The sequence below is a fragment of the Passer domesticus genome, chromosome W (genome assembly GCF_036417665.1).
Source record: "Passer domesticus isolate bPasDom1 chromosome W, bPasDom1.hap1, whole genome shotgun sequence".
Classification (NCBI taxonomy): domain Eukaryota; kingdom Metazoa; phylum Chordata; class Aves; order Passeriformes; family Passeridae; genus Passer; species Passer domesticus.
The window spans coordinates 47,011,785-47,036,078 of record NC_087511.1 but is presented as its reverse complement, the minus strand read 5'-3'; the positions used below and the strand labels follow the sequence as shown (position 1 = coordinate 47,036,078).

General features: G+C 44.9%; 1 protein-coding gene across 7 annotated transcripts in view; it reads left to right on the top strand.

The window, feature by feature from the left end:
• The window catches only part of LOC135289008 (E3 ubiquitin-protein ligase NEDD4-like), an 89,409-nt gene that overhangs the window by 21,788 nt on the left and 43,327 nt on the right, over positions 1-24,294 (top strand). For 3 of the 7 annotated variants that reach the window (XM_064402392.1, XM_064402391.1, XM_064402387.1), the window contains exons 1-5: positions 6,724-6,804; positions 7,272-7,345; positions 17,671-17,752; positions 21,260-21,298; positions 22,619-22,672. In XM_064402392.1, coding sequence (XP_064258462.1) covers positions 6,739-6,804; positions 7,272-7,345; positions 17,671-17,752; positions 21,260-21,298; positions 22,619-22,672 — 315 coding nt within the window. In that variant the 5' untranslated portion in view covers positions 6,724-6,738. Of the gene's footprint in view, positions 1-5,538; positions 5,593-6,723; positions 6,805-7,271; positions 7,346-11,493; positions 11,690-17,670; positions 17,753-21,259; positions 21,299-22,618; positions 22,673-24,294 lie in introns of those variants that run through there. The other 4 variants (XM_064402389.1, XM_064402388.1, XM_064402390.1 and 1 more) reach the window with 3 other exon arrangements.

Genomic DNA, 24,294 nt, shown 5'->3' with positions numbered 1-24,294 from the left:
TATACCCTCCTGCCCTTAGGGTGTTAGTGGGCATTGTGATATCGGGTTGAAGGCTGGGCTTGGTGATCTTGAAGGTCTCACCCAGCTGTAATGGTTCTGTGATTGCTGCATGAGACATTGCATGAGGATCAGTGAGGTTGTGCAGAAGACAATGTTTTGCTTACATGGATCCTTTCAATGATATAAGTAGGTCTGAAAAGTAAATAAGGAGAAAAAAGTCTTGTGCAGCACAGCTGGTCCATTAAATGGAAGTTCTTTTAGGATGCAAAGCTCACAGGTGGCCTGGTTCAACACGCTTGCTAAAATTGCTGAAGTATATCTAACTGCATGGAGTTCAGTGGGTTTCTATAAAAATAGATCACAATTCACTTGGAACATTTATTTTTTTCAAAATGTAGTAAAAAGACCTTGTAAGCAGATTTTCAGGAGGGCAGCGCTGTGGTTCGAGCCTGTTTGTTAATGGTGTGCTGTCAGCACTGGGCTGGGTGTCTGGACTCCTGGTCCCCTGCACTGTCACTGATGTGTGGCTACCTTTGATCCCCATGCACCACTCCTGGTGTCTGTGTTCTGACTTGCTCATTCTGGTTTTGTGTGCTCTTTTCTTCTGGTTGGTCCCCTTGGAAGAGCAGCATCGTCATAGTGTCCCTCTAAGACAAACTGGTGCCTTGATGAAATTCTGCCTGGTGGTTTTTTCTGCTGAGTATGCCATTCCAGCCAAGGAAAACATGAATGTAGTCCCTTTTCTTTAGAGGTCTGAAATAGGACCTAAATCAGTGTTGTAAAACATTTACTATTTTTCTGTTGTATGAGCTTTTGAATGCCACAGTTCTCCAAACTCTGCAGTTCTTCTAATGCTTACTGGTGTTTGCTTCATCTTATGATTCCTTCTGTGGCAGAATCCTTGCTTGGCCAGGAGTGCTCTGGAGGACCAGGTATGCTCCATGAACTGGCCAATGCATTTCACCCAGGAGGGTTTTTATGATCCAAACTGCATAGCCTTCTTTTCTCCAAAAGCTTTTAGGTTTAGTTGCTCGAATTTTGCGCTCTATGTAGAAAATAACGGGGTTTTTACATTACATCCTGCAGCCAGGGTTGAGAACTCTGTGGGTAAGAAAAGGCACAGTTTGATTTACTCTTGGATTTGGTGAGGAGTGTGATGAACACATGCAAGAACAAAGTCCTGAGCTGGGTTCCTAGGCTGCTTGTGGTGAAGCTGAAAGGAGATTTTAATGCCCCTGCTTGAGCCAGATGAGTTGTAACCAGGTGACCTTTCAAGTTTGTTTTCTGTGCTGAACTTGCAGAGGAGAGTGGAGATTTGGGTCATAGCTCTGGTGCATGATTTTGTTTGCATTGCACAACTGAGATTTTATCAAACACTGTTGGCAAAATTGCCACTGACAATTTCAAGATTAGTAAGATATTGCAGGAATTATAGGGAGGCTTTCCACATCCTGTTGCTATGGCCTTTAGAAAGTCACTGTGCAAAGAGATCGAGCTGTTTCCTTGGGGTGCTCTCAGCTGCCTTCCCTGGGGGTGCTGGTGACAGCCTGCCAGACAGGGTACCCCACTTGGATTCTCCCTCTTGGGCTGCCCAGCATTGTTTGGTGTTAGTGAGCTGCCAGTCAGAACAGGATAAGCCAATTTGGGAATAGCTTCCTAAAGCACTTTTTTTTTCACTCAGCCGTGTGTGAATTGGTTTAATCCACCAAATCAAAGTGAGAATCAGCTCAACTGCTCTGCCACTGAACTTGGTTTCAGTTGCTGGGAGATTTAGGAGAAGCCTAGCACGGTTCCTGGGCTTGCTGTGGCCAGCACTGGCCCTTAAGCAGGTGGCACATAGTTGATTTGGCTTTGGAACTGCAGATCCTGGCTTGATTTATCCCCTGCAAATGGGGAGAACTAAGAGCAGTGTGTGTTTGTGTGTGTAGCACACAGGGCTCTGTGTGTGAGTTTTCATTCAGGAAACCAGAAGTGCCACAGTTAAAACACGGAATTAAAGGTTTGTTGACTTTTCCATTTGGATTTGTTTTGCCATCAAAACACTGACTTGAAGATCTCTTATCTTTTAGTATGTTATGTTTTGCAAACTTTCGGATATAATGAAAATAGAGATGAGGTGCTCAGTGGATGAAACTGGATTCACAGAGTCTCTATGTGCAGGTAACATTCCAGTGGGATCTGGTTTCTCTCCTCACGGTTAGTGGAAATTTACCTCGCTGGCACCTATCGTGGGTTGGAATCAAAAATGTCTCTACACAGAGAGAAGGGAAAAAAGTAGCCAAACGGAACCGACCGACACTCCCCCACCGTGACTCAGGTGAAGCTCTCTGCAGGTGAGAGCCAAGCTCGCTGGCCTTTCCCCTCGTTGCCGTGGCGATGGTCATTTATTGCCGCGGTGGCTGAACTTCCGCGTGTGCGGGCGGAGGCGGCGGGCGAGCAGCGGTGCCTGGCGGAGCTCTGGCGCGGGGTCCGCGGTAAGTGCAGCTCCGGGTGCCGCTGTGACTGCGGGGGGACAGCCCGCCATCCCACACGGGCTGTGCGCTCAGAGAACGGGCGTAAGCTGCCCACCCGGGCCGTTTGACTCGGAGACGCTTTATATACCTTTGGAAAAACACGTTAAATGTTTTAGCTTCCTGGTCTGCGTGACAGCTGTTCAAATATTGGTTTGCATTGATCCAGCCGTTGTGCCTTTCACACTTGTCTGTTCAGTTAAACGCATCAACCTTCTAATTTTATACCCCCATCGATTGTTATTTTCAGGCTGTTCTCTTAATGCGTACGCGACGTGTGTCATGGGATTGTCTGTCCTGTTGGAAGCTGACATCTGCAGCTTTCCTTCTTACACCAGGCTGGATTGCCGTGGCTTTCTTTTCTGTGCTTCCAGAACATACAGATGTGTATTGCAAAGCTTGTTCAGGTTGGTTTTATAGCACTTCTGGTGCTGGCTGAGCTCCTCGATCACCCTTTGAAAGGGCAGCATTTCACCCTGCCTGTGGGGCAGAAAGCAGCTCTGGACACTGTGTTTGGCCTTCGTTCTTTCTCTTTGCTGTCACAGCTCTTCTCTAAACTCCCCAGCTCCAGGGTATCTTACTAATCCAAGGAGACAACTTAATAACTTTTCTTTATGTGAGTGCTTTAATGGGTCTAAGAAATTACTTGGCTTTCCTGAGCAGCTGGAGAAAGTGAACGTGGTGTGTGTTTAACAAAGAACTAACAAAATGTGAATAATACAGATAAATATACATATAAAAGTCTGCTAAGTCTGGAAATACATCTGTTTTCCTTCATATTTTCTGAGGTAAATTGAGGTTTGTTCACTGTTGATGAAGTCTGGGTTTTGGTCTATAATAGGCTTCCAGTTCCACCTAAATAAGCTGAGTCCTCTGAAATGGCACTGTGAACTGCAGCTTAGAGAACACAAACTATGTAGAGGTTATCCTTCAGCAAAGAGGAGAACTCCGTAACCTTTGACATGTTTTGGGAAGGCAGGAATATGTGAACTTCATGTTAATGATTGGACAAGCAGAAGTCGGTGTGGACGTGGGGCGCAGCGGAGCTCAGCACTAATAGGTAAGCAGGCCCTTCAGGGCAGGCTGCTGCAGCGGCTGGGAGGCCGTGCTCGGGGGCAGGACACAGCGTGGGCAGGGACAGAGGCTGGAATGTCCCCAGGGAGCTGCCAAAATGCTCGCAGCCCCACCTGCACACACAGCCCCGCGCTCCCAGCAGCCCGTGGAGGGTGTCACCCTGCTCAGGACAGCGCTTCTTGGAATCCACGGCTGGCTGTAGGTGCCAAACCCGAGCGAGGCAGGAGTGGAGCTGCAGCCTCAGCTCTGCGGCTGCACGGAGCACAGCCTGGCCTGTGGAAGCAGGAGCCACCCGGGGTACGGAGGGGCAGCACCTGGAGCCCCTTCCAGGCTCAGTGTGTTCCAGGCACGGTTGAAATAGGATAGGAAAATGTCTCTGTGGGGTGAGCTGAACTTCTATTTCAAACTGTGCTCAAAAAGCAGCTTAGGATAGGTGCTTTACAAAACACAGGTAATTCAGTGGAACACAAAAATTGCAGTCAGGTGTTCGCTCCCTGCACAGAAGGTGAATATCATTTAGTCTCATCACCAGACAAGTATTTCTTTCTGCCATGTAATTTCTGCTCTGGGCAGAACAAAGATTCTTCCTTGGCAAATGGCAACTCAAGTGGCAAGTGACTTCTGAAGACTTGTCTCCCTTTAACTGTTCCCAGGTTGCTGTTTCCTCCCTCCTGATCTCTGATGTTGCAAGGAGGAGAATTTTGCTGCTCCTGGAAGGATGGGGTGGGATGATGAGCAGATGAGGGTGGGTGCTGGCCTCTTGGGGCAGGAGAAGGCAAGGAGTATCTCAGGATTGTGCCCTGTAGTGTGCAGTTGCCTCCACTGCTTGCTGACTCAAAGGGTATTGGGATAATCTTGCTAGAAGATGGGAGTTTGTGTTGAGAAATTAATTGCTCTTTAAGAATTTCTTAGGTGATTGATTACTGGTGGAAGTCTTTCAGTCAGGATGCTTAACTGCCAGTAAATTGTGCTTTGCAGCTTTTGTGTGGATCGTGCTGTGGTCTGAGCAGTCTGAGTCTGAGCGTGTGCCCAGCAGTGTCAGTTCATGTGGGACCTGAAGCTGTTCAGCTGAGAGAACTCATGGTTGCACCATTGCTTCTGACATCTCTTTCCTTTGTAAGACACGGCCGGGCTAATTCAGCAAGTGCTTTTTTAGAGTGCAGCAGCTGTCCCTGGTCGGCCAGCCACGGGTGCTCCTCCCCAGGGAGCCTTGCTCCTGCCATGTGTACCTGGCTCCCTGAGTCCCTCAGAGCTGTGCTGTGTCTCTGGTCAGTCTTGTTACCCAGCTTTGCTGGCTCTTGTTCGTTTACTTGAAAATTAGCACTCCAGCTGTATGCTTGTTATCCTTCAGCCTCACTGTCTGCCATGTCAGATCCCCACTTCTTCTTAATCCTCCCAGTCTGTCTCCTTATCCCACTCTCTGCTTGTGCTGGGGATCCCTTTATTGTTTGGGGTGTGGATCCTGGGTCTTCTCGCGCAGAATTTTTCTGTGCTTAGTGATCTCTGTTATTGTGCCCTGGGTTTATAACAAAAACTGACCAAAATCGTAATTTCCTTGTAGAGTCTTTTCAGCGAGGGCTGGGTGGAAACCTGCATCAGGTAATTGGTACTCTGTGAGTCTCGGGCTGTGCCAGCCAGGCAGTCCTTTATCTGATTTTTTGGTGGACAATGAGATCACCTTGCTGTTGCTGTAATAATTTAACTCCTTTTATACCTAGGCACAGCACACTTGGAAATAAAGGACGAAATTGTGATACAAGGAGTCAGCAAAAGTTAATACATATGGTACATATGGTAGAACTCATCACTAACTGAGGAGATGGTTTAATTTTTTTAAACATTACATATATATATACATATTTCATGCGTATGAAAATTGGAATAAACATTTGAAAAAGCACTTGTTCTGCTTGTTAAATTGCAGTCTTGAGGAGAGGCTGAGAGCCTTCTTGCAGGAGGGAATAGGGTCATGGCTTCTGGGATCCTTAAAGTGGATGTGACCCTTCAGGTATGTTTTGAGAATCGTCTGGAGCATCATCTTTTGTATCTTGCACAGTTCAATTAGGGATCCTCCAGCTGTGGGACCTCCTCTTGCATTTTTTTATCTTTTAAAGATGGTGGGGGATTTGTTTGTGTTTTTCATTGATATCTTTTGAATCAGTTAATATGCAGAGGTGCCCTCAGTGCAGGAGGAAGATGCCACTCTAGCAAAGTTGATGTTGGACTTTGCTAGAGGGAATCTGAGTAGCACTTGATACAGAAACAACTATTGCAACTTCTCTAGTTCTACTTCAGTGAGGGCTGAACAGTCTGAGTTTTTGCTTAGTTTTTTTCTATGCTCTCTTCTCTTGTTGAAGGAATTATCTTGATCCAAATTTGCAAGTTCATTGCCTTTTGTATATTTAAACTGCTCTAGAAAACCAGGCACATGGTACGTAGGAAAAATCTTCAATATTCACTAGTGTGAATCCATTGAATTGTTCTTTTTCACATGCTGTTTTGTCACCTCTCAGGTAAACTTTGGGCTCTTTTGGGGAAAAAAATCCTGTTCCCTAATTAGAAAGTACCTTGTGGTAGTGAGTGCTGCTGGGGAGAGTACCAAATGCCAAGTTTAAGGAAGGATTTGTGTCTCAAGTGTTTGCTGCAGGACATGTGCCAGGGTGGAACTTGCCCTGCTGACAGGTTCAGTGGGACTGTTGTTTTCTGATTCCCTGGCTGTGCCTCCTTCCAGGGTATGGCTTTACTTTGGGGCTGGTCCTGACCTTCCTCACAGCTGGAAAAGTCTGTGCCAGGACAGCTGACACAAAGCTGTGTCTGGCTATCAGCTGCCTAAAGCAAACAGACCAGGAGAAACCTGTGGGAAAGTGTAATTGTTTTCTGAACAGGCTTCAAGGAACAGAGTCTCAAGTTACTGTAATTGAATCCAGTACCTTGCAGCTCTGGGAGGCTTATCAGAGCAGAGAAGGTATCACTGATATGGGGGGCTGCAGAACCTGTTTCTGTAGAAGACTTTCGAGGTTTCATTTTGGTGGCCTCTTCCTGTTGCTCAAACACGGTGAAAAAAAACAAAGTGAAAAAAAGCCATTTTACTGATGCTGCTCAGGCACTTCATGCAGTGAAGTGATAAACTGAGCATCAGGCTGATGCTCCAGTGATGTACATCTGCAGGACTTGCCATCTGTCAGTGAACGCTGATTTTGAGCTCTCCACGTACACCAAGGTGGTGAGACAGCCTTAAAAATTAGTTTTAAATATTTATTTTAAATTGTGCAGCCTTGATTTTTACACTACAGACATCTCTCATTACTAAAATGTTATGAATTATTTTCCTTGTGTTTGAAGAGCTTCAGTGTCAATGCAGAATGAATTTGTGGCATATGGATCACTCAGGATGTGAAATGGCCTGTTCAGCAAATACTCTCCTACTTTTATTGCTATTATTGTTACAGTATTATTGCTATGATGTTATTACTGTTATCTACTTCTGCTGCCTTTATTGAACTCTTAACAGCTCTGACTGGAGTCAAATACTCCTCATGGCTGGATTCAGATAAGCCTTCCAAGAGGAGGTTCTTCTCCAGATCCTCCCTAGGAGAGACTCCTGCTATCTGCTGACCTCTTGCCAGCTGCTGCTCTGCAGAATGGCGTACAGAATAAACATTAACCCCGCTTTCTTTTCTGTTGCAGGAGGAGTCTCGAATCCTCAGGGTGAAGGTGGTTTCTGGCATCGATCTGGCAAAGAAAGACATCTTTGGAGCCAGGTGGGTGTTGTGCAGCGCCTTGGAGCACGCTCCTTGGGCAGGGCAGGGCCGGGCAGGGCGCTGCGCGGGCTGCGGTGCTGCAGGTGCTGGCTGTGCGCTGCACAGCTGCTAATGCACCTCTGCCTGCTGCTGCCTGTCCTCCCTCCGCTCAGGGCTCGCAGAACCCAGCCAGGTAACAGCTGGCTCTGCAGCTGGAATCAGCCCAAACCCAGTAGTTTGCTTTTTCTGAACCTTAATTCAGGCTTGACATTCCTGCTCTCTTTAGCCTAAGCATGACAAAATGCTCTACTGCAAATGTTCCAATCTACTTAGAAGGGTTTTATCTGTTTGAAATTAGTGGTATCCAATTTTAGCTTTTATTGAAATGACTAATTTCTTAATGTATGAATGAGCCTCCCTGTGGGTTTTCCTGCATTTATTTAATGATGCTTACAAATTGTTCATTAGCTTGTGTATCTAGCTTCAAACTACATGAAAGCAGCAATTAAAAGTTTAATCAACTTTAGTATTTTGGGTGAAATTTGCAACAAGCATTCCTTTGGTAGCTGTGTGCAGAATATGGTATGCCAAAGCTTTTATTTTCTTTCTCCAAATGTGTTGTTTTGAAGAACAGTTTTTGATGCTGACCATCAGCAACATAACTTTTTATCTTTCAAAATGCATGAAGTTAAATCCAAGTGTAATTAGTACTGAATCCTATTGATGTGGGCATTAACATATTTTAAGGAAATTGGTATCAAGTCAGTAGGATTTTCATAAAAGCAGAGTTAAAAACATATTCCCTCCATGTGTTTTTAAATTTGTTTTCCTCTTTCAAATGAGTGAATGTACAGTCATTTGAAAGCACGTTGGTGTTGCCGAGCTGAGGCCCCAGCAGCTGCTGTGCCTCTGCGTGGTGGAGCTGTGCAGGGCTGCAGACTGGAGCAGAGCAGTCAGCGTGCTCCTGCCTGACTGTGAAGGGTTAGCTACAAGGTGTACATGGTGTTTTGTGTCTCTGTGGGTTGTCCTGTCCGTTTTTAATCAATTTTACCATTATAGAACACTGCCTGTGGGCTTGCAGAGTCCAAAAGCCATTTCCTTCTTGATTAAATCTAAGGAAAGTCTCTCACAGTGTAGAGCACTGGAGAAACTTGGACTTTTCTTCTGAAGATTGTAACAGGAAAGAAATCTCAATGCTTTTGAGTTTGCTTTTTTTTTTTTTTACTTCTTTTTGACTTAGAAAATAATTTTAATAGCAAATAAGGACACTCGGGGGAAACCACCCTGCTCTCCACAGCACCCTGACAGGAAAGTGCTGCTGGGTGGGGGTCAGGCTCTGCTTCCAGAGAACAAGGGGCAGGACAAGAGGAAAGGGCCTCAGGCTGTGCCAGGGGAGGTTTAGGTTGGGGATTAGGGAAAACGTCTTTCCCAAAAGGGCTGCCCAGCCCTGGCACAGCTGCTCAGGGCAGCGCTGGAGTCCCCATCCATGGAGGGATTAAAAAGCCGTTCAGATGTAGCACCTGGGGACGTGAATTTGTTCTGGACCCAAAGATCTTGGAGGGTTTTTCCAACCTCAAAGCTTCCTATGATTCCTAATAGTTCAGAAGTTTATGGAATTGCAGTTGCAATGACACAAAGCAGCTAGAATGTAGAGTGGATTAGTGAGTGTGAGCACCCCGAGGTGATGGTTAAATGTGGGGCATTTCATCTGCACAGGCGCAGTGGAGGTGGGCACAAGAGGCTGGTTAGTGTAGGTGCAAGCAGGGGTCTGTAACCTGCTCTATATTTTGCCCTGTAAAATTACAAGTCTGTGATGTGTACTGATGGTGAACTGTAGTACTGCAGATTGGGATTTCGTTATTTAATTTCAGCTTGCATTTATTTCCTTCCGACTTCATAACTGAAGAATTTCATACAAGAATGCAAGTACTGGCTGAACTCAGGTTGTGTGTATCCAGTAAAGGTAGAGCTGATGGGGTGCCTTCAGCACTGTATTTTGCCTTCTAAATCATGAAGTAAGTGAAAATTGTGACTGTCTGGAAGTTGAAAATGTTAGGTGCTTTTCAGTTGAAGTTGCAGATGTTTTTCATTGTCAGGGAGCTGTGCTTCTAACGGTATAGGAGTTAGTTATGGGTTGCCACTGGGTTTATTGCATTTACCTGCTCTTTTCTGAAAAGCCCCTTTTCTGGTTTGGTTTCATGTGTCCAGGATCCATGGTGGAGCTGGGGAAGGCAGGTTCCAGGCTGCTGGTAGGATTGTAAGTCATGCTGTATACTCCTTTTGTGAGCAAGGCTGCCTGAAATGTGGCTGAATTCCCTAATTCATGTGTGTCCTGTCACTGTGGTGTGTGATGGCAGGAGAGCACATGTGGCTCTCATCTTTGCAGGTGACAAAGATGGCAGATAGCTGTACCTATTCTTTTAAGTCTGCTATCACTTTTCTAGTCCACTTTGAGTTATGCTATATCTGGTTTTAACTATTGGAAAAACTGTGGTGATAGCTGTGCCCCTGGAGCTGCCTCCTAGGGCACGCGTGCTGCCTTGGAGCTGGATTGGCTAACAGCCTGTTCCCTTCTCCTACCTATGGCTCCCTGGTGAGCACAGACAGATCCATTGGAGGGAGGTGATAGCATCAATTAATCAAGCAATTAAAAAAAATAATCTGGCTCCTGCGTGCCTCTTCAGCACTTGCACGTGTGCCAGAGGGAGAGTGCTGTGTGCTGCTGGCTGAGGGAGGCCCTGGAGGTGAACAGACCTGTGACCACATTCCCAGCGCCACTTGGCTAGGGGGCACTTGCTCAAGCAGGGGAGAGTTCATACTCTGTTGTTGCTTTTCCCTTTTCCTAGCTGATTTGCAGTGGAAGTTTTTCCAGTGCAGAGGAAAGGAAATGTTATTAGCAGTGTGGGAAGGGAAGGAAAGCAGCAAGCTGGCTCGTGCTTTCCCTGCGGAATGAAGGGTGCTCCCCTAAAGCCGGGTGGAGCAGCAGTGGTGGGCAGATGCTGAGCCAGCTGTGGGTGCCCACCTGGGAGGAGGCCCTGTCTGCAGGGTGGCCGTGGAGGAGAGGTGAAAGGCTGCTCAGCAGAGATGTGCTGGGCAATCGATAGTTTTGTTTGTGTAACGCTGATGCTCCCACAGGTGTGTGAAGTGAGCAGTGGCGTGGCACAGGGAATCCGTGTATCCTTTACATCCCTGCGGGTGCTGCATCTCGCCGGGGCTGTGCCTGGCAGCAGAGGGCACCAGAGAGCTTCGCCGCGAACCGGTACCTGGTGATTTCTGACCAATCAGGCTTTCTGGTTTTTCACCGAAATCAGCAGGTTTTTACCCATTTCTGCATGCTATGGTCTTTAGGATGCACTGGGTATCTATTTCAGGAGCTTTAAGTGGAGAAATGCTGCTTCTTCGAGGATGTGGTCTTGCTACTTAATAAGAGGACTTGGTAATAATTCCTGACGGTTATAATGTCATAGTGAAAAATAATTTTCATCAGATTAATGGAAAAATTTATTTGTACAAATACAGAAACATAAAATGTTTATTGTTACTTGAGTAAAGGGAAAAGAAACTTCTCTATTCAGCTCCTCAGCTTTCCCACCTGCCTGCTATCTGCTGTGATCTGTGAGTTTACCTGAATCTGGTATCTTTAAAAGAAAAAAGGGGCATGTCAATAAAATCGTGTAAGGAAAGGCTTTTGGTCTTAAATATTTAAGGCAGAGCTACTGTGCTGAGCTTTTCTCTTCCAAAAGCCAGGTGTCACAGAGTTCTCTCTCTCCTTCCCCACCCCCGCTGGATTTTGGGACTTGTTAAGATATTTTGGGAGTGTGAAGTGGCATAGGAAGATCTATGCATACATCAGCCCCTCAGCTCCAGGGGCTGATGTATGAATATTCTGTTAGAGCATTCATTTAACCTTTGCAAAAAAAATTGGCCTCAGGGAGGAAAAAACCCCATATTTACACTTCCATCTGTTTTGGAAGATTAAAATATTCTTTATGCTCTGGGAGACTTCCAAGAGAGCAAGAACACAAAAGGAATCCATCTCATTACTCTTCATTAGAACATAACATGGTAAAGGAAGGTGGAGACACTGGAGGAGGGGTTTGAGGTGTAATTTTCAACTCCTTTTTTCAGCCACAGGCACTTCTTCGCAGCTGTCTGTGATGTGAGTCATCATCTCTAGCAGCTCTTTGGTAAAGCCTTGCTACATTTCTTGTAGAGTCAGAAGTGTGAGCTTTTCTTTGCAAAATAAAACACTAGAAGGAAAATGGGAGGTCTGTAAAATGGCTCTGGGATTTGGTATGGAGGAATGAGATTTTGGGGTGCTTAGGCACCATGGATTGCAAGTTTGGCTTCGCGGTGAAGGGTAAGGTAAGGTTTTGTTTTCTTTCCAGAAGCTGATGTTCCTGTATCCTTGTGTGATTGGACACTTTGTGTCACAGGACATGAGACTTGTGTGACAGTGAGGTCAAAATCTTTCTTCTCTTTGAGAAAAACTCTTAATGGATGTTACTCAGTACAGGCAGAAAGATGAAACCCAGAAGGCTCGTGCTAAAATGAAACCAGGGAGCAAACACAGCCCGTGTGCTCTGGACTATTCCATGTACTTAATTGCTGTGTATTCTTGTTATACTTCTCCTTACTGTGCAGGAGTGGGGAAAGTCACCGGGGGAATGGTTATTGGGATGAAATGACAGCGACTGTAAGAGGTTCTGCCTTAGAACATTGTTTTTACTGCTCTCTATAAAACTTGGTTGGAAGTATCTCATTGTAATTCTAATCTTCTTTGATGATGCATGTTTTGGGAATTTGTTTCCCTCATCTCTTTGGATCTAAAAGTGACTAAGCAAAATATTGCCATTAAAAAAAAAAAAATTAGAATTTTTTAAGCTCCACTAAGTGCATGCACAGCCAGAGCTTCTCTAAGTAAGATTAAATGATTCTGAAAAACATTTCCAGGTTCACGGAATTTCCTTTTGCCAAGCATAACCTGCTTTTCAGCCCTGATGTTAACTGCTATCCAAGGGCTCCCATGATTTTGTGGAGACTCCTTGAGGTGGCTGTTTTTGCAGACAGTGTAGTGGTGTGGATTTGTGAGCGGTGCTGCTGAAGGACGTTGTGTACAAGCGCGTTTCCCCTCGTGCAGGCGCAGTCTGCAGCTCACCAGAGCATCCGTGCAGAGCAGGGCTCTTCCCACAGCGCTGGGAGCTGGGCACATCTGCCTCTACCTGCCCACAGCTGGGGCATCCCCAAAGCAGGCAGAGCCCCAGCCCTCAGCCCCTGGGGAGGAGCTGCCCTGAGGCCTTCTGCTGTTCTTGACAGAAATGTGAGGTGGTCATTTTGGGGATTGCTGAAACATGCAGCTTCTCTGCCTTAGGAGTACGAGGGGACACGTGCCTTACGGGCTCAGTAAGGTTGTTGTTCTGTGTGTACCTGCACTGAGCAGAGGGCAGGTGGGTTAGATGGATGAGGGGCTGGGAAAAGGGGATGGCTGAGGATTACCTGATAGCCAAATAGCGGTCCCCTCAAGACCAGGACAAGAATCAGATTGGGATATGGCTTTGAGAGAGAGGCATCTCTGCCTTTATGTTGGAGCTGTTTCTGCAGCCAGAATTACAGGAGCTGTTGATCAGTTCTTTCAGATATGTGAGGCAGAAAAGGGGCAGCACAAAGGGAATGGTTCTGTATTTCTGACATAATCAAAATTATCTTGTGCAAGACAGTTCCAAAGGAAACTAGTCGGGCTATTTTGAAATGCAAAGTTTGCCTGCATGTGACAAGCCTGGCATTCACGCACTTGCATAACAAGTGTTACTAAATTTTATATGTGGGGAGGCGGTTTCAGCTTTTAAAATAAAAATAGAGCCATGTAGGCCTTAGTAGTTCTATTGTTCTTTCACATGTGCCTGTGCTCTCCACCCCCTTCTTTTAGAGCTTAAAATAAGTAAATAATACATCATGTCACTGGCAGAAGCTAGTTTGAGACTTGCTTTCAAAACTGTTTCAAAAGTATAGAGCAGATGTGATTCCAGACTCAAGTGAACAAATGGGACACTGTTCATGGGCCCTAGGTTCACACTGCTCTAAAGGAATGTGATTTTTAAAGGAGGCTGATCTTCCTTGAGATTTTTCGCTGGAGTTTTTAAGTCATCAGTGCTTTTTGTTCTCCAGAAGAAGAGCTGGAAGCTTGCCTTTTCATGCTGAGATTCAAATGAAAGATGATAATTATATATCTACAGTTGCTTGAGCTTTAAGAAAGTGCCAAATACTGCAAGGTGACAAAACCATGGCAAATAGCTAATTCTGGATGTCTGAGGGATTCCTGAGGTCAGGAAAAGGATTTCTTAAAGCCTCAGGTTGTTTTGATGGATGTTCTGCCAAACTCTCTTTGTACTAAGTTGTGATTATGATTAATACAACTTTCATTATTACCACTGTTTTCCTAGGATTCCCTTTCATTCTCTAGAGAAGTGTTATCAGCTTCAAGGTTCTCCTGATCTTGGCAGGTGCTGATGTTCTCTTTAGGTTTTGGCCAGTCACGTTTGGATAGATGAGATTTGGTGCTTCTAATAATTTTCGATTTTGTAGCAAGGAGCATTTTAGATAGGTGTCCACAGATCAACTGCCCTTCATCTCCAGTCACTGGTAGGATGGTGACTGGGCTCATTTCTCTTTCAAACACTGCTTGGTCCTTTGAAATGTCTCTGTTGCCTGAACGTAGGTTTAGCATCACTGCAGCTGCAGTCGGGTTACCTCTTGCACACAGCGGCCTCGCTGCGTTGGGCAGCTCTCTGTCAGTCTGTCGTGTCCCTGTGCTGGTGTCCCTGTGCTTGCAGTGCTGCCAGGGGAACTCTGGGGATGGGCTGGCCATCTGTCCTGTCCCCAGGTTCCAGGCTTGCCGTTCATTTCCTGGATCCATTTTCTGGTGCTGCAGTGATTCTGCCAGAGCACTGTGTGGATTCCACTTGGGTATTTCCTACATTGACAGACTCCTAGCAGTCCATGACTGCCAATTTGTTGTGCTGCAGGTTTCATTAAGATGGCAAATTAGCACTGCTACTAGTGTAAAAATTGATGTAGAGAAAGTTTTCTGGTTTGTGCCATTTTCACATTCAATCCTTTATCCTCTTCCCCAGGCAAACCCAGTACTTCTCCTCCAAGTGACCTCTGCAGCGAGCTTTCCTAGCAAGGTGCGGAACTGACATAGTTCCATATGTCAGATACATGATGTTATCTGTGTGAGTGGAGGGGCTTCGTTCTGCTCATCCAGTGTCACTTACACTCCTAAGCTTTTCCAGCACGCCCTTTTAAATCCTGACACAAATCAGCAGCTCAGGGCTGAGACTGGTGTTCACAAGGAGCTGTGATGGGATGAGCTGCTTTATTTTCCATTTGTTTTTAGAGCACAATGAAAGTATTCATGCAGCACTTGGAATGGTGCTTTCCAGGAGTGCTCGAAGGGGTTTGTGCTTTCTTGAGGAATGAGTGAGTTTGCCTGAGGAAAGTCAAGAAAGCACTATTTCATTTTAATCCCCATCTCCCCTCCTTTTAATCAGTCAGTTTCAGGGTGAGAATATCTGGCAGCTCCAGACTGATTCGAGTCTGCTGTCTGTGCTCATAAGTTAGAATCACAGAACCATAGAATGCACTGAGTTGGACTGGACCATCAGTCCATCACTGAGTCCCAGCTCCTGGCCCTGCAAAGAGCATCCCAAGAGTCTCACTGTGTGCTTGAGAGCATTGTCCAGACTCACCTGATTGATTTGTTGGGGTTTTTTGTGCTCTCAGCAGGTTTTATTTATTTATTACATTTATTATTGCCATCTATCACCTGAATCATCAGGATTTCCTTCCTTTAACACATCTGCAGGCACTGCTGTGGGACAGGAATCTGGTATTTTACTGCTTGTCTTCGTGTCTGTTTCATTCCAATTTGTGGATAGGTTTTCTAGTGACTTTTAACAGACCAGATGCTGTATTTCATTTTTTTTGTAAGTTTTTCTCAATTTTAGTGGTTTTCATGTTTTTGTCTAATAGATCTGCTGTGTTGGTACTTATTTTCCCTTGCAAAGATGCCACGTGTATCTGGAATACTTGCTGTTAGCTGGGTTTTGGGGTGCAGTTAACCCCTGTGAAGTTCCCTCGGTGTTTCTCCTGCTGCTCTGACATGTGGTGTCTGTTCTCTGGGATCCCAGTTACTTTGTTTTCTGCTGTGACTTGACTGGGGTTCTGCCTTCTTCCATTCTTTGCCGTTCTCTGATTCCTTCCCCAGCTGGTTCAGTTACAATGTCTGCTCCCCAGGGAGTCTCAGCTGGTGTGTGTTCTTCTCCTCTGTACTCGTTTCATTTCCCTGTAGCTGTGTGGATCCCAGGAGTGCTGCTGCTGTCACCTGCAGGGCAGCCACTGGGCAGGATCCAAGCAGTGGGGCTGTACAGACCCCTGGATTGCACTGCTCACTTAGTGGCACTTCCAAATTACACTGTTTATTTGCTTGTTGGAGTCTGAGCCTGATTCTCAGTAACAAGTTTCTTAACAGTTTTACAATGCTTTTTATTTACTGGCTTCCAAAGATAAGAATTTTAACATTAATCAGGTGCATTCTAGTGACTGAGAGCTCCTGTAACTGCAGTGTGAAGGATTGTCTGGCCTGTGGGTGACCTCTGTGCTGCCCATGGCCTGTTGGGGCTGGGCAGGGACCCCATGGCCCATTGCCTTCAGCTGGACCCCTTCTGTGCTGTGTTCCTGTGCAGCTCCCCCAGAGCTGCTCTGCCCCTGGGGTGGGCAGCCCGGGGCAGGGCGGGTGAGTGCAGGGCTCTGTGAGACAGTTCCACTTCCCTTGGGCTCCAGCCACGTGTTGGTTTTAGGTAAACAAATGCGTGTAAGTAAACAGTCTCAAATATCCAGTCGTTTGGGTAAACTCCAACTGCACCTTCAGGACCAGGAGCTTGGCTGCTCAGCTCAGTCTGACTCACTCTGTCCTGCTTTTAGAGCAGGCAGAGATGTCAGTAGTCTGTTCAGTAAAGGCAAAATTGCCTTGCTGAAATTGGTAATAAACTTGATCATTCTCTAATTTTTTAAAATAGAAACAGATTTTAAAAATAATCTCTGTGCCACAGTTCTCATTTTCTGTAGGCAGAAGAGTCATCCTGGGTATTTTAGCACTAAAAAATAGCAGTATTTCTAATGGTTCCTAAAAGGAACCAACTATCATCCAAGTATGGATTGATAGCCCAAATCTGGGAGGATGCCTGTAAATATTAGTACGGTACATCAGGCAATTCAAAACAGCACCAGCATTTCTTTATAATCAGTGATGCTTTGCTTTCTTCTAAACCTTGGTTTTTAATGCTGAACTTAATTGCAGATTGAGTAGATGCATTTATGTGCATCTACTGATAGGAGTAATCAATCCAACAAGATGTCTTGTTCATTCTTGTTTCCACCTTTGTGGCATTTGATATTTGATCCATCCAGTATAATGAATATGCAAGCGTGACTGTTCTGTAGTGATACTGACACAACATAGCTCCTTAAATTCAAAGTGTCAGCATTTCAATGACTTGGTTGGTAAATCTGAGTGTCTGGTGGTACTGTGAATTCAAGAAGCCTTGGGTCACCATCCAGCAGAGTGTGCTGCAGCCTTGAGAGGGAAGCACCCAGAGCAGGTCAGGCTCCTGCTTTTACTCGGGCACCCATTTCCCCCCTTGGAGCAGAGGCCCTGCTCCAGTTCCACCTGCTGACACTGTACCCGTGTGAAGTTCATCTGTTCCTGCAGGGTGCTCTTTCTGCCAGTTTGAAGCACAGAACCATGGAATGGTTTGTGTTGGCAGGGGCCTTAAGGATCATCCAGCTCCACCCTCTGCCCCGGGCAGGAGCAGCTTCTACTGGAGCAGGTTGCTCTCTGCCCTGTCTGTCTGAATCACTGCTGACACTGTGCAGCTTGATTTTATGGCTCAAAACAATTATAACCACTGCTTCAAAACACCTCCTGCTGCACTTGTGTCAGCCTCCAGGGGTTGGCTGCAGCCAGGCTCTTCCAGACCCCAGGGCTCCCATTTTTCCCTGCCTGGTTTTAATGGAGTGCCACGGGCATGCCTGTGGGAACAGGCAGTTCTTGTCCCCAGCAGGGACAGAGCTGCAGAATGATCTCTGCTGTTATGGGTGGGGTTTAACATTCAAACACTCATTTTCAGTGTGTCAGTAGCTTACCAGAGTCCTGAGCTTTCACTGAAGACAATTCCACTGGAAGTGTTTGGAGGTGCTGTTGTTAGCCAGTTAAATGAAAAAGTCCTTCTGCAATGCTCTTTGGCTGGGCAACTGTAGGCCATTAAATCTGCTGTCTTCTTTTGCAGTGACCCCTATGTGAAGCTTTCCTTGTATGTAGCAGATGAGAACAGAGAACTTGCTCTTGTGCAGACAAAAACTATCAAAAAGGTACGTATATACTCTTTCTAATCCCATGGCTTTGGAAGGATTAAGAACACTGGAACACAATTGTATAACGTAATGCAGCACTAATTAAAGTCATTACATACATGTCTATCGAGCAGCTGGATAATGTGGATGTCTCCTGAGCAAGATCTGACAACAAGTGCCTGCCCCTCAGTGTGTCTGGCCTGGAGACAGCACCTCGTGTTGCATGTTGTTCCCTAAAGCTTGGCTGCACCATCCACAGATTCTTTCTTGAAATCCATATTTCATTGGAAGACATGGCTGAAATAAAGGACTGAGAAATTCTGTTTTAATTACCATTTATCTGACTTTCAAGAAAAATGATCATTCTGTTCAAAATTTCCATTTTCAAAATGTTTTCTTAATGTGGGAATTTAAAACAACCAGATGACAGAAGGTACGCTGTAAGAAAAGCCTGGGATTTCTTACATTTTTAATTAGAACCAAAATGGAGTTTCAATTAATTTCTCAGTTTTAGTTCGCACAAACAAAATTCCACCAGGGGATATTTGTCATTATCAGACCCTAAGGACATTTTTTTTTTATTTTGCTGGTATTGGTGGCAGAGAGGAAAGTAGTCATAAGCTGTATGAAAAGTAAGGGAAAATAATGACTTGCCATTTTTTTATGGAGGTATTTAGAATCAACAGGGGTTCAGTTGAAATCATGGCTGCAAAACAGAATAGTGGGGAGAATTTTGTTAGTGAGAGCACAAGCTGAAATGGTGCAGTTCTAAAATCAGGATGTTGGGTGATATGAGAAAGCCAATGTGGAATCCTGGAGGTGTGGAAGATCCAAGCAGAACTTGTCCCAGAAGCAGGGCATGTTTGATGTGGAAGAGGAATTTTTCAAAGACTCCCTGGTTAGCCATTAGTGCTTGTTTCGTTTTCATACTGCATCTGCCTTTTTTCACTGTTTGTTCTCACTGTCAGTTAAAGCCCAGACATTCTCAGTCATTTCTGTACTAGTGGTATTAACCCATATGTTGGACAGTTCTACTTGGTCATGTCTGCTTTGAATTGTTAAATTTCATCTCGAGGCAGAGTTCTCCCTGTGCAAGTTGCAATCCTCTCTCTATTTTGTAAATAGCAAACATCATTAGCACATCTGAGTTTTGAGTTAAAACCATTAAAAAGTACCAAGTACAGTTGATCTGAGGAATGACTGACTGGCAGTTACCTCCTTCAGCTCTGTACCTGTGTCTAACCCTTCACAAGTTTCTCATTTTTCTCCTTGTTTTTGTGTTCCTCCGTTGAATGGGTAACTCAGTGCAGCACTGCCTTGCAGGAGTGCTTTTGGGACAACAGAAGGAGCTGCAGTGTCCCCTTTTTGTTCTCCTTTTCCCTGTCCTGTGCTGCTGTCTCATCTCTATCCTACTGCACAGCTGGACTGTGCTTCTGGAAGTGCTTCATTGCAGCCAAAGGGGTGAAATGCACATTGTTTTCTTACTCTGAAAAAACAAAGTTACCAGAAGAATAACAGCTTCATGTGGCGTGATCTACCTGGGTTAAATTTCTGAGGCTTTTTTTCAATTTATCTCCCTCCACAGTCAATCCAGCTGTGAGGTTTGATTAATGCTTTGTACTTCATTTTGGAGCTGTGTTTGGAATACCCTGCTGAAAAGGTTCTCTCTGAAGTAGGCAAAGCTGGATTTGCTGTTTGCTGGCTTCAATCCTATAATTTGGTCAGTGTGTTCTTTAAATACCTGCTGGAATTTAAAAATTCAGATGAAGATTATCCAGTTTCTTAATTTGGTCAGTGTGTTCTTTAAATACCTGCTGGAATTTAAAAATTCAGATGAAGATTATCCAGTCTCTTAATTTTTTCACCTTGACTGTGCTGAGCTCCAAAGACTTCTACCTTTCCCATATAGAATATTAAAAATATCTCCATCTCTGAGAACGCCCAGTGTTCAGGAGCATCTTTGCTCTCCATGTCCTCCTTTCTGTGTAGGGTTGAATGAAAACCCTTTTTTGAATACCCGAGGAAGGTCTAGCTCAGCTTGACTCCTGGCAGTCCTTTATGTGTGCAGCTCTTGCCCTTTTTAGGATGTAGCTCTTCTTGAGGTTGAGTTTTTGTCACTGTTTCCCTGCCCGTGTCTGTATGGAGCCATTCCTGCAGTTCCTCCTAAGATAAATTTGTACTTTGTGCCTCGGCCCACTTAAAAACGGGACCTGTAAAGGTGGGACACATTTCTGTGAGTTCCCAGGCATCACCAAAGACTCTGCTGCCTTGGTCATGGGATTTCCCTGAACTCTGTGCTTAAGCAGCATTTGGAATCAATGGGTTAGCAATGGGCAGTAGTGCCACAAAACCCGTGTTAAGCCAGTGCTTTGCTTGGTGAATTGTGTGTACCCTCTCTTGCCGACAGCAGGAGCGTTTGATGAGTACAAGTGGTTAAAATGTAACATTGTTTTCCTTAGTGCTTCCTTGTAATTTATGCTTTACTGAATGCATTGTGCTCCTTCAGGGACAAAAGCTGAAAGTTTCTCTGCGCCCACAAGCCCGTCCCTGCTCCTCGTGTCACTGATTCACCTGCCCTTTACAGTGGTCTTTTCTTTCAAGAGCTGTTCCTGCTCTGCCACGAGGTCCTGGACTCCCAGTCTGTAGAGACATGCAGTATAGCCAGCCCCATGTCCTGGGTATGAGGAATCTGTTGGATCTCTAGCAAGGAGTAAGAGAAACAGCCAAGATTCCCCTTCTCTGCTAGAACAGAATTGTCGTGGGTGTAAAGCCAATTTTTCCTGTCAGCTCTGCCCGTAAATTTCTGCCGTGTGAGAGCATGAGGGAATGATTTGGCACGAGCACAAAAACATTGGACATATTGTCCAATTGTTTTTATACATGCCCAAATTACTGTTTGTAGCTCTCATCTCTTTTTTATCAAATTGTTATGTCATGCTTGAGCTCACTTCAGCTGGCAATCTATATGCACGTTTATTCTGTGCATTGTAGTCAGGTTGCTAAAATTATAATCTTTGGGCTGGGAAGATATTGGAAGAATATCTGATCTATTCCAAGGAATAACCTTTTCTTTTGGTTTTATTTCTGGTGGGGTTTTTTTGGTGTTGTTTTTTTTTTTTTTGGCTTTTAAAATTTTTCTATTTATTTCACAGTATAAATCTGAGTATATTCTTGTAGCCCTGAAGTTACCTTTGTGTTTAAAAAAATTATTCTGGGTTTAAACGAATCTTGAGAATTAAATGTCTTCAGATTTTATTTCTATAGGTTCTCAATGATTTGTCTTTTAATCATCAAATTCTTTTTGTATTTAATATCTATTTTAGGATCATCTGACTCAAATATCCTCCCACATTTGGTTAACTCAATAGAGAATTTCTAGTTGGCAATATATTTTTCAATTTCTTTTATTACATGCTTTTCTTTCTCTTTTATTTCCCTAGAAAACTGTCACTTGCATGTATGTTTTTGTAATTGCACACCAGAAAACTTAAACATTGAATGTAAATATTGTTATTTCTTTTGCAGACACTGAACCCTAAATGGAATGAAGAGTTTTACTTCAGAGTAAGTTTCTCTTTATTTACAGTCATTACTAGAACATGTTTTCTGTTTGTTTGTCAAATAGATTGTGCAGCTAATGTTAGTTTCTATTTGTTTATATGTTTACTCCAAAGGCCCTGAAGTACTTGCTGTTGTGTTTCTGAGGGGTGGAATGCTCAGCAGGAGTTGGCTCCAGGCTCCCCAGAAACTGTTTCCCAACCTGCAGTTACATAATCGAGAAGGACAGTAGCTTTGCTGCTCAGTTGCAGACAATAGTTTTCCAAAGAACAGTTGACATTTGCCTTTCAGTGTAGCTGTGGCTCCCACAAAAGCAGGTCGGGTAGGATTTCAGGGGGTTTCAGACATTCATCTCGAGCAGGGCTGAGGGCTGCTGTGGCGGATTGTTCCGGCTGGGAGTTCCGTGGGTGTGGGGAGCTGTGGGACAGCAGTGCCACCAGGGGTGCTCCATGTGTCCTCAGCATCACGGGGACATATGCACCAAACAGCTTTGCAGCTGAGTAATGCAGCTCTGAAATCTCAGGAAAAGGGAATGCACAGCACTGCTGCAAAACCTCTGCTGTAGTTCACAGATGCTGTTGGAACATCTTGAATGCCCTCAGCAATAATGGCACCTTAGACCCTATTTTGTGTGTCACAGTTCTCTGGTTTTCTCAAAACTGGGAAGTCCATCTCCAGCCCACAGAATTGTGGTATATTATTTCTAAATTTTCTTAATTAAACATGCTGGTCATAGTAACTCAGCTTGCAAAGATTTTCTGAAAAAAATACTGGATCAAACTGGATCAAACACTAAAACTTTTTGTTGTTTAATAGCATCTCTTCGGTCTTTCTGACAGAGTTCTTTTTATGTTTGATTTTGTCCTTTTAACTGTTGGCAGTCTTTCTGCTTCAGTTTAAATAAATTATTTTCTGGAGGTATATTTGCTGTTTTCAGGTGTTGGGGAGATTTCTGCTGGGTGTTCCAAGGGTGTGTGCTAAATGGGCTAGAGATGGTGAGCAATGGACAGTCAGAACCATATCTGAATATGAATTCTGCTGTTGCTCCTCGTAAATCAGTCAGTCAGGGAGCCCTGACAGTCTGTCCAGCCTGGGACTGGAGACCTCTGCCAGGGAGATGCAGGAACTGAGTACAGCAAATAAAAGCTTTCATGTCAACTGCCAGGCTCTTCCCAGTTGCAGTAAGGTTCTGGTGCTCCAATTCAAGTGAAGATTTACATCAGACCTGTTAGTCCTGTCCTGGTTTGGTTTGATTGCTGCCTGAGCTAGTACAGATTGTTATTGTCCAGCTGCTGAACTCGCAGTGACATTTGGATTTTCTCACAGGTAAACCCAACCAACCATCGGCTCCTGTTTGAGGTGTTTGATGAAAACAGACTGGTGAGTGCTTGTCTTAGTTGTGTTACACTAATCACAAGGCTCTGTGTGCCACAGCCTAAAGGTGTCTTCAGACTGTTGTTTCAGTGAGCGTGCCAAGAAACACAAATAGAGGTGTAAAAACCATTTGAGTCTGGGACTAAAAGGACACTAAAGTAGTGCCCTTCTGGGTCAGACCAAAATGGTCCTCCTCACTCTGTCCTTCTGCAGGCCTCTCCACTTCAAACCATTGAAGTCCTGACCTTTTTAGTTGCTGATAAAGCAGCTGCTTTATCATTTTAGTGTCCCTTTCCAGTCCTTTAATGCTTCTGCAGCTTGCTTGGGGAGGTGCCTCAGCTCACCAGAGCTGCACCTTGTGTGCACAATGCATGTGTGAAGGTCTGAGGTCATGGCAGAGTGATGCTCCCTTGGGTTTCATCTCTGCCTCACAACGCTCACAGTTGTTAGTGGGCTTTGTCTCACACTGAGTTTGGCTGCTGCAGTAGCTTTTCTGGAGGAGGCTCTCACCATCTGACTGCTGCTAGCTTCTGTTGTAGTTCTGATCCATGGGGAAAGCGTCAGTGTCCCTCTGTACATCAGGGTGGAACGTGCCAGTGCAGTGGCACGCTGTTGGATGGCCCTTGGGGGTTTGCCTTTTGAACATTGTAACTCCAACTCTGTTCATGAGATCAGGAATTGACATTTTCTGGGCTGGGGGCAGTACAACCTTTACTGAACTTAAGATTAGGATCAGAGTTGCAAAGATACTTTCATTTAAAAAAGACAGTGTAAAAGCATCTGTCTTCTACAAATGGGTTCTTTCCTTCTATCTCCCTAATAAATAAAGAGCAAAGGAAGCCACACAAGCTGTAATCTGGGGAGAAAGAGGACTTGGCAGCTGAATGACTGGGTCTTTCCTCAGGGGGAAGTAAATTGGTGAACCGGTGGCACTGTGCCTACAGGGGCTGACCAGGAGCATATTTATTTGTATATAATGGTCATAATGACCACTGCAAACTGCCATGTGCCACTGGAATGCAAAGGTGCCACAGGAGCAGGGAGGTGGGGTAGAGAAAAAGCTCGTATGCAGTGACAGCTGGGAAATGACAGCTTTGGGATCCTTATTTCAGACATGCTGCTTTGGATTTTCGAGTTTGGGTGCGCAGTACCAGCCTTGCCCTGGCAGTTTCAGCACTTTTCATTGTTGAACCAATTTGTGTGTACTCTCCTTCTGGTCCTGCCTCCAAAGTCAGTCTGTCCTTGGGCTTGGAACCTCCTGGGCTTAGGAGCCATGGCTTTCCTTGCAGGAGGTCTATGGCAAGGTGACTGCTTTGGGGGGGTTTGGAAGAGCAGGTTTCCATCAGGTTGTGTTTATAGAATGAGGAGACACTGAACTGGTTTTACTGTGAACTGGCTTTACTCTGATATACTTATTGTCAATACTTAAATGGCTTTTATTGGAAGGACTTTGTTCCTTCTTCCTCCCAAATTACCAAAGCACACTCTGTCTCTGCAGGTGTCTTTGCTTTTCTATTCCTCAATCTCAACAGAGTAAATGTGATAGAGCCTTATTTTGCATGCAGAGACCGTGTTATTGAGTAACATGTTTTAGCTGAAAAATAAGATGAAATGATACCAACACCTGT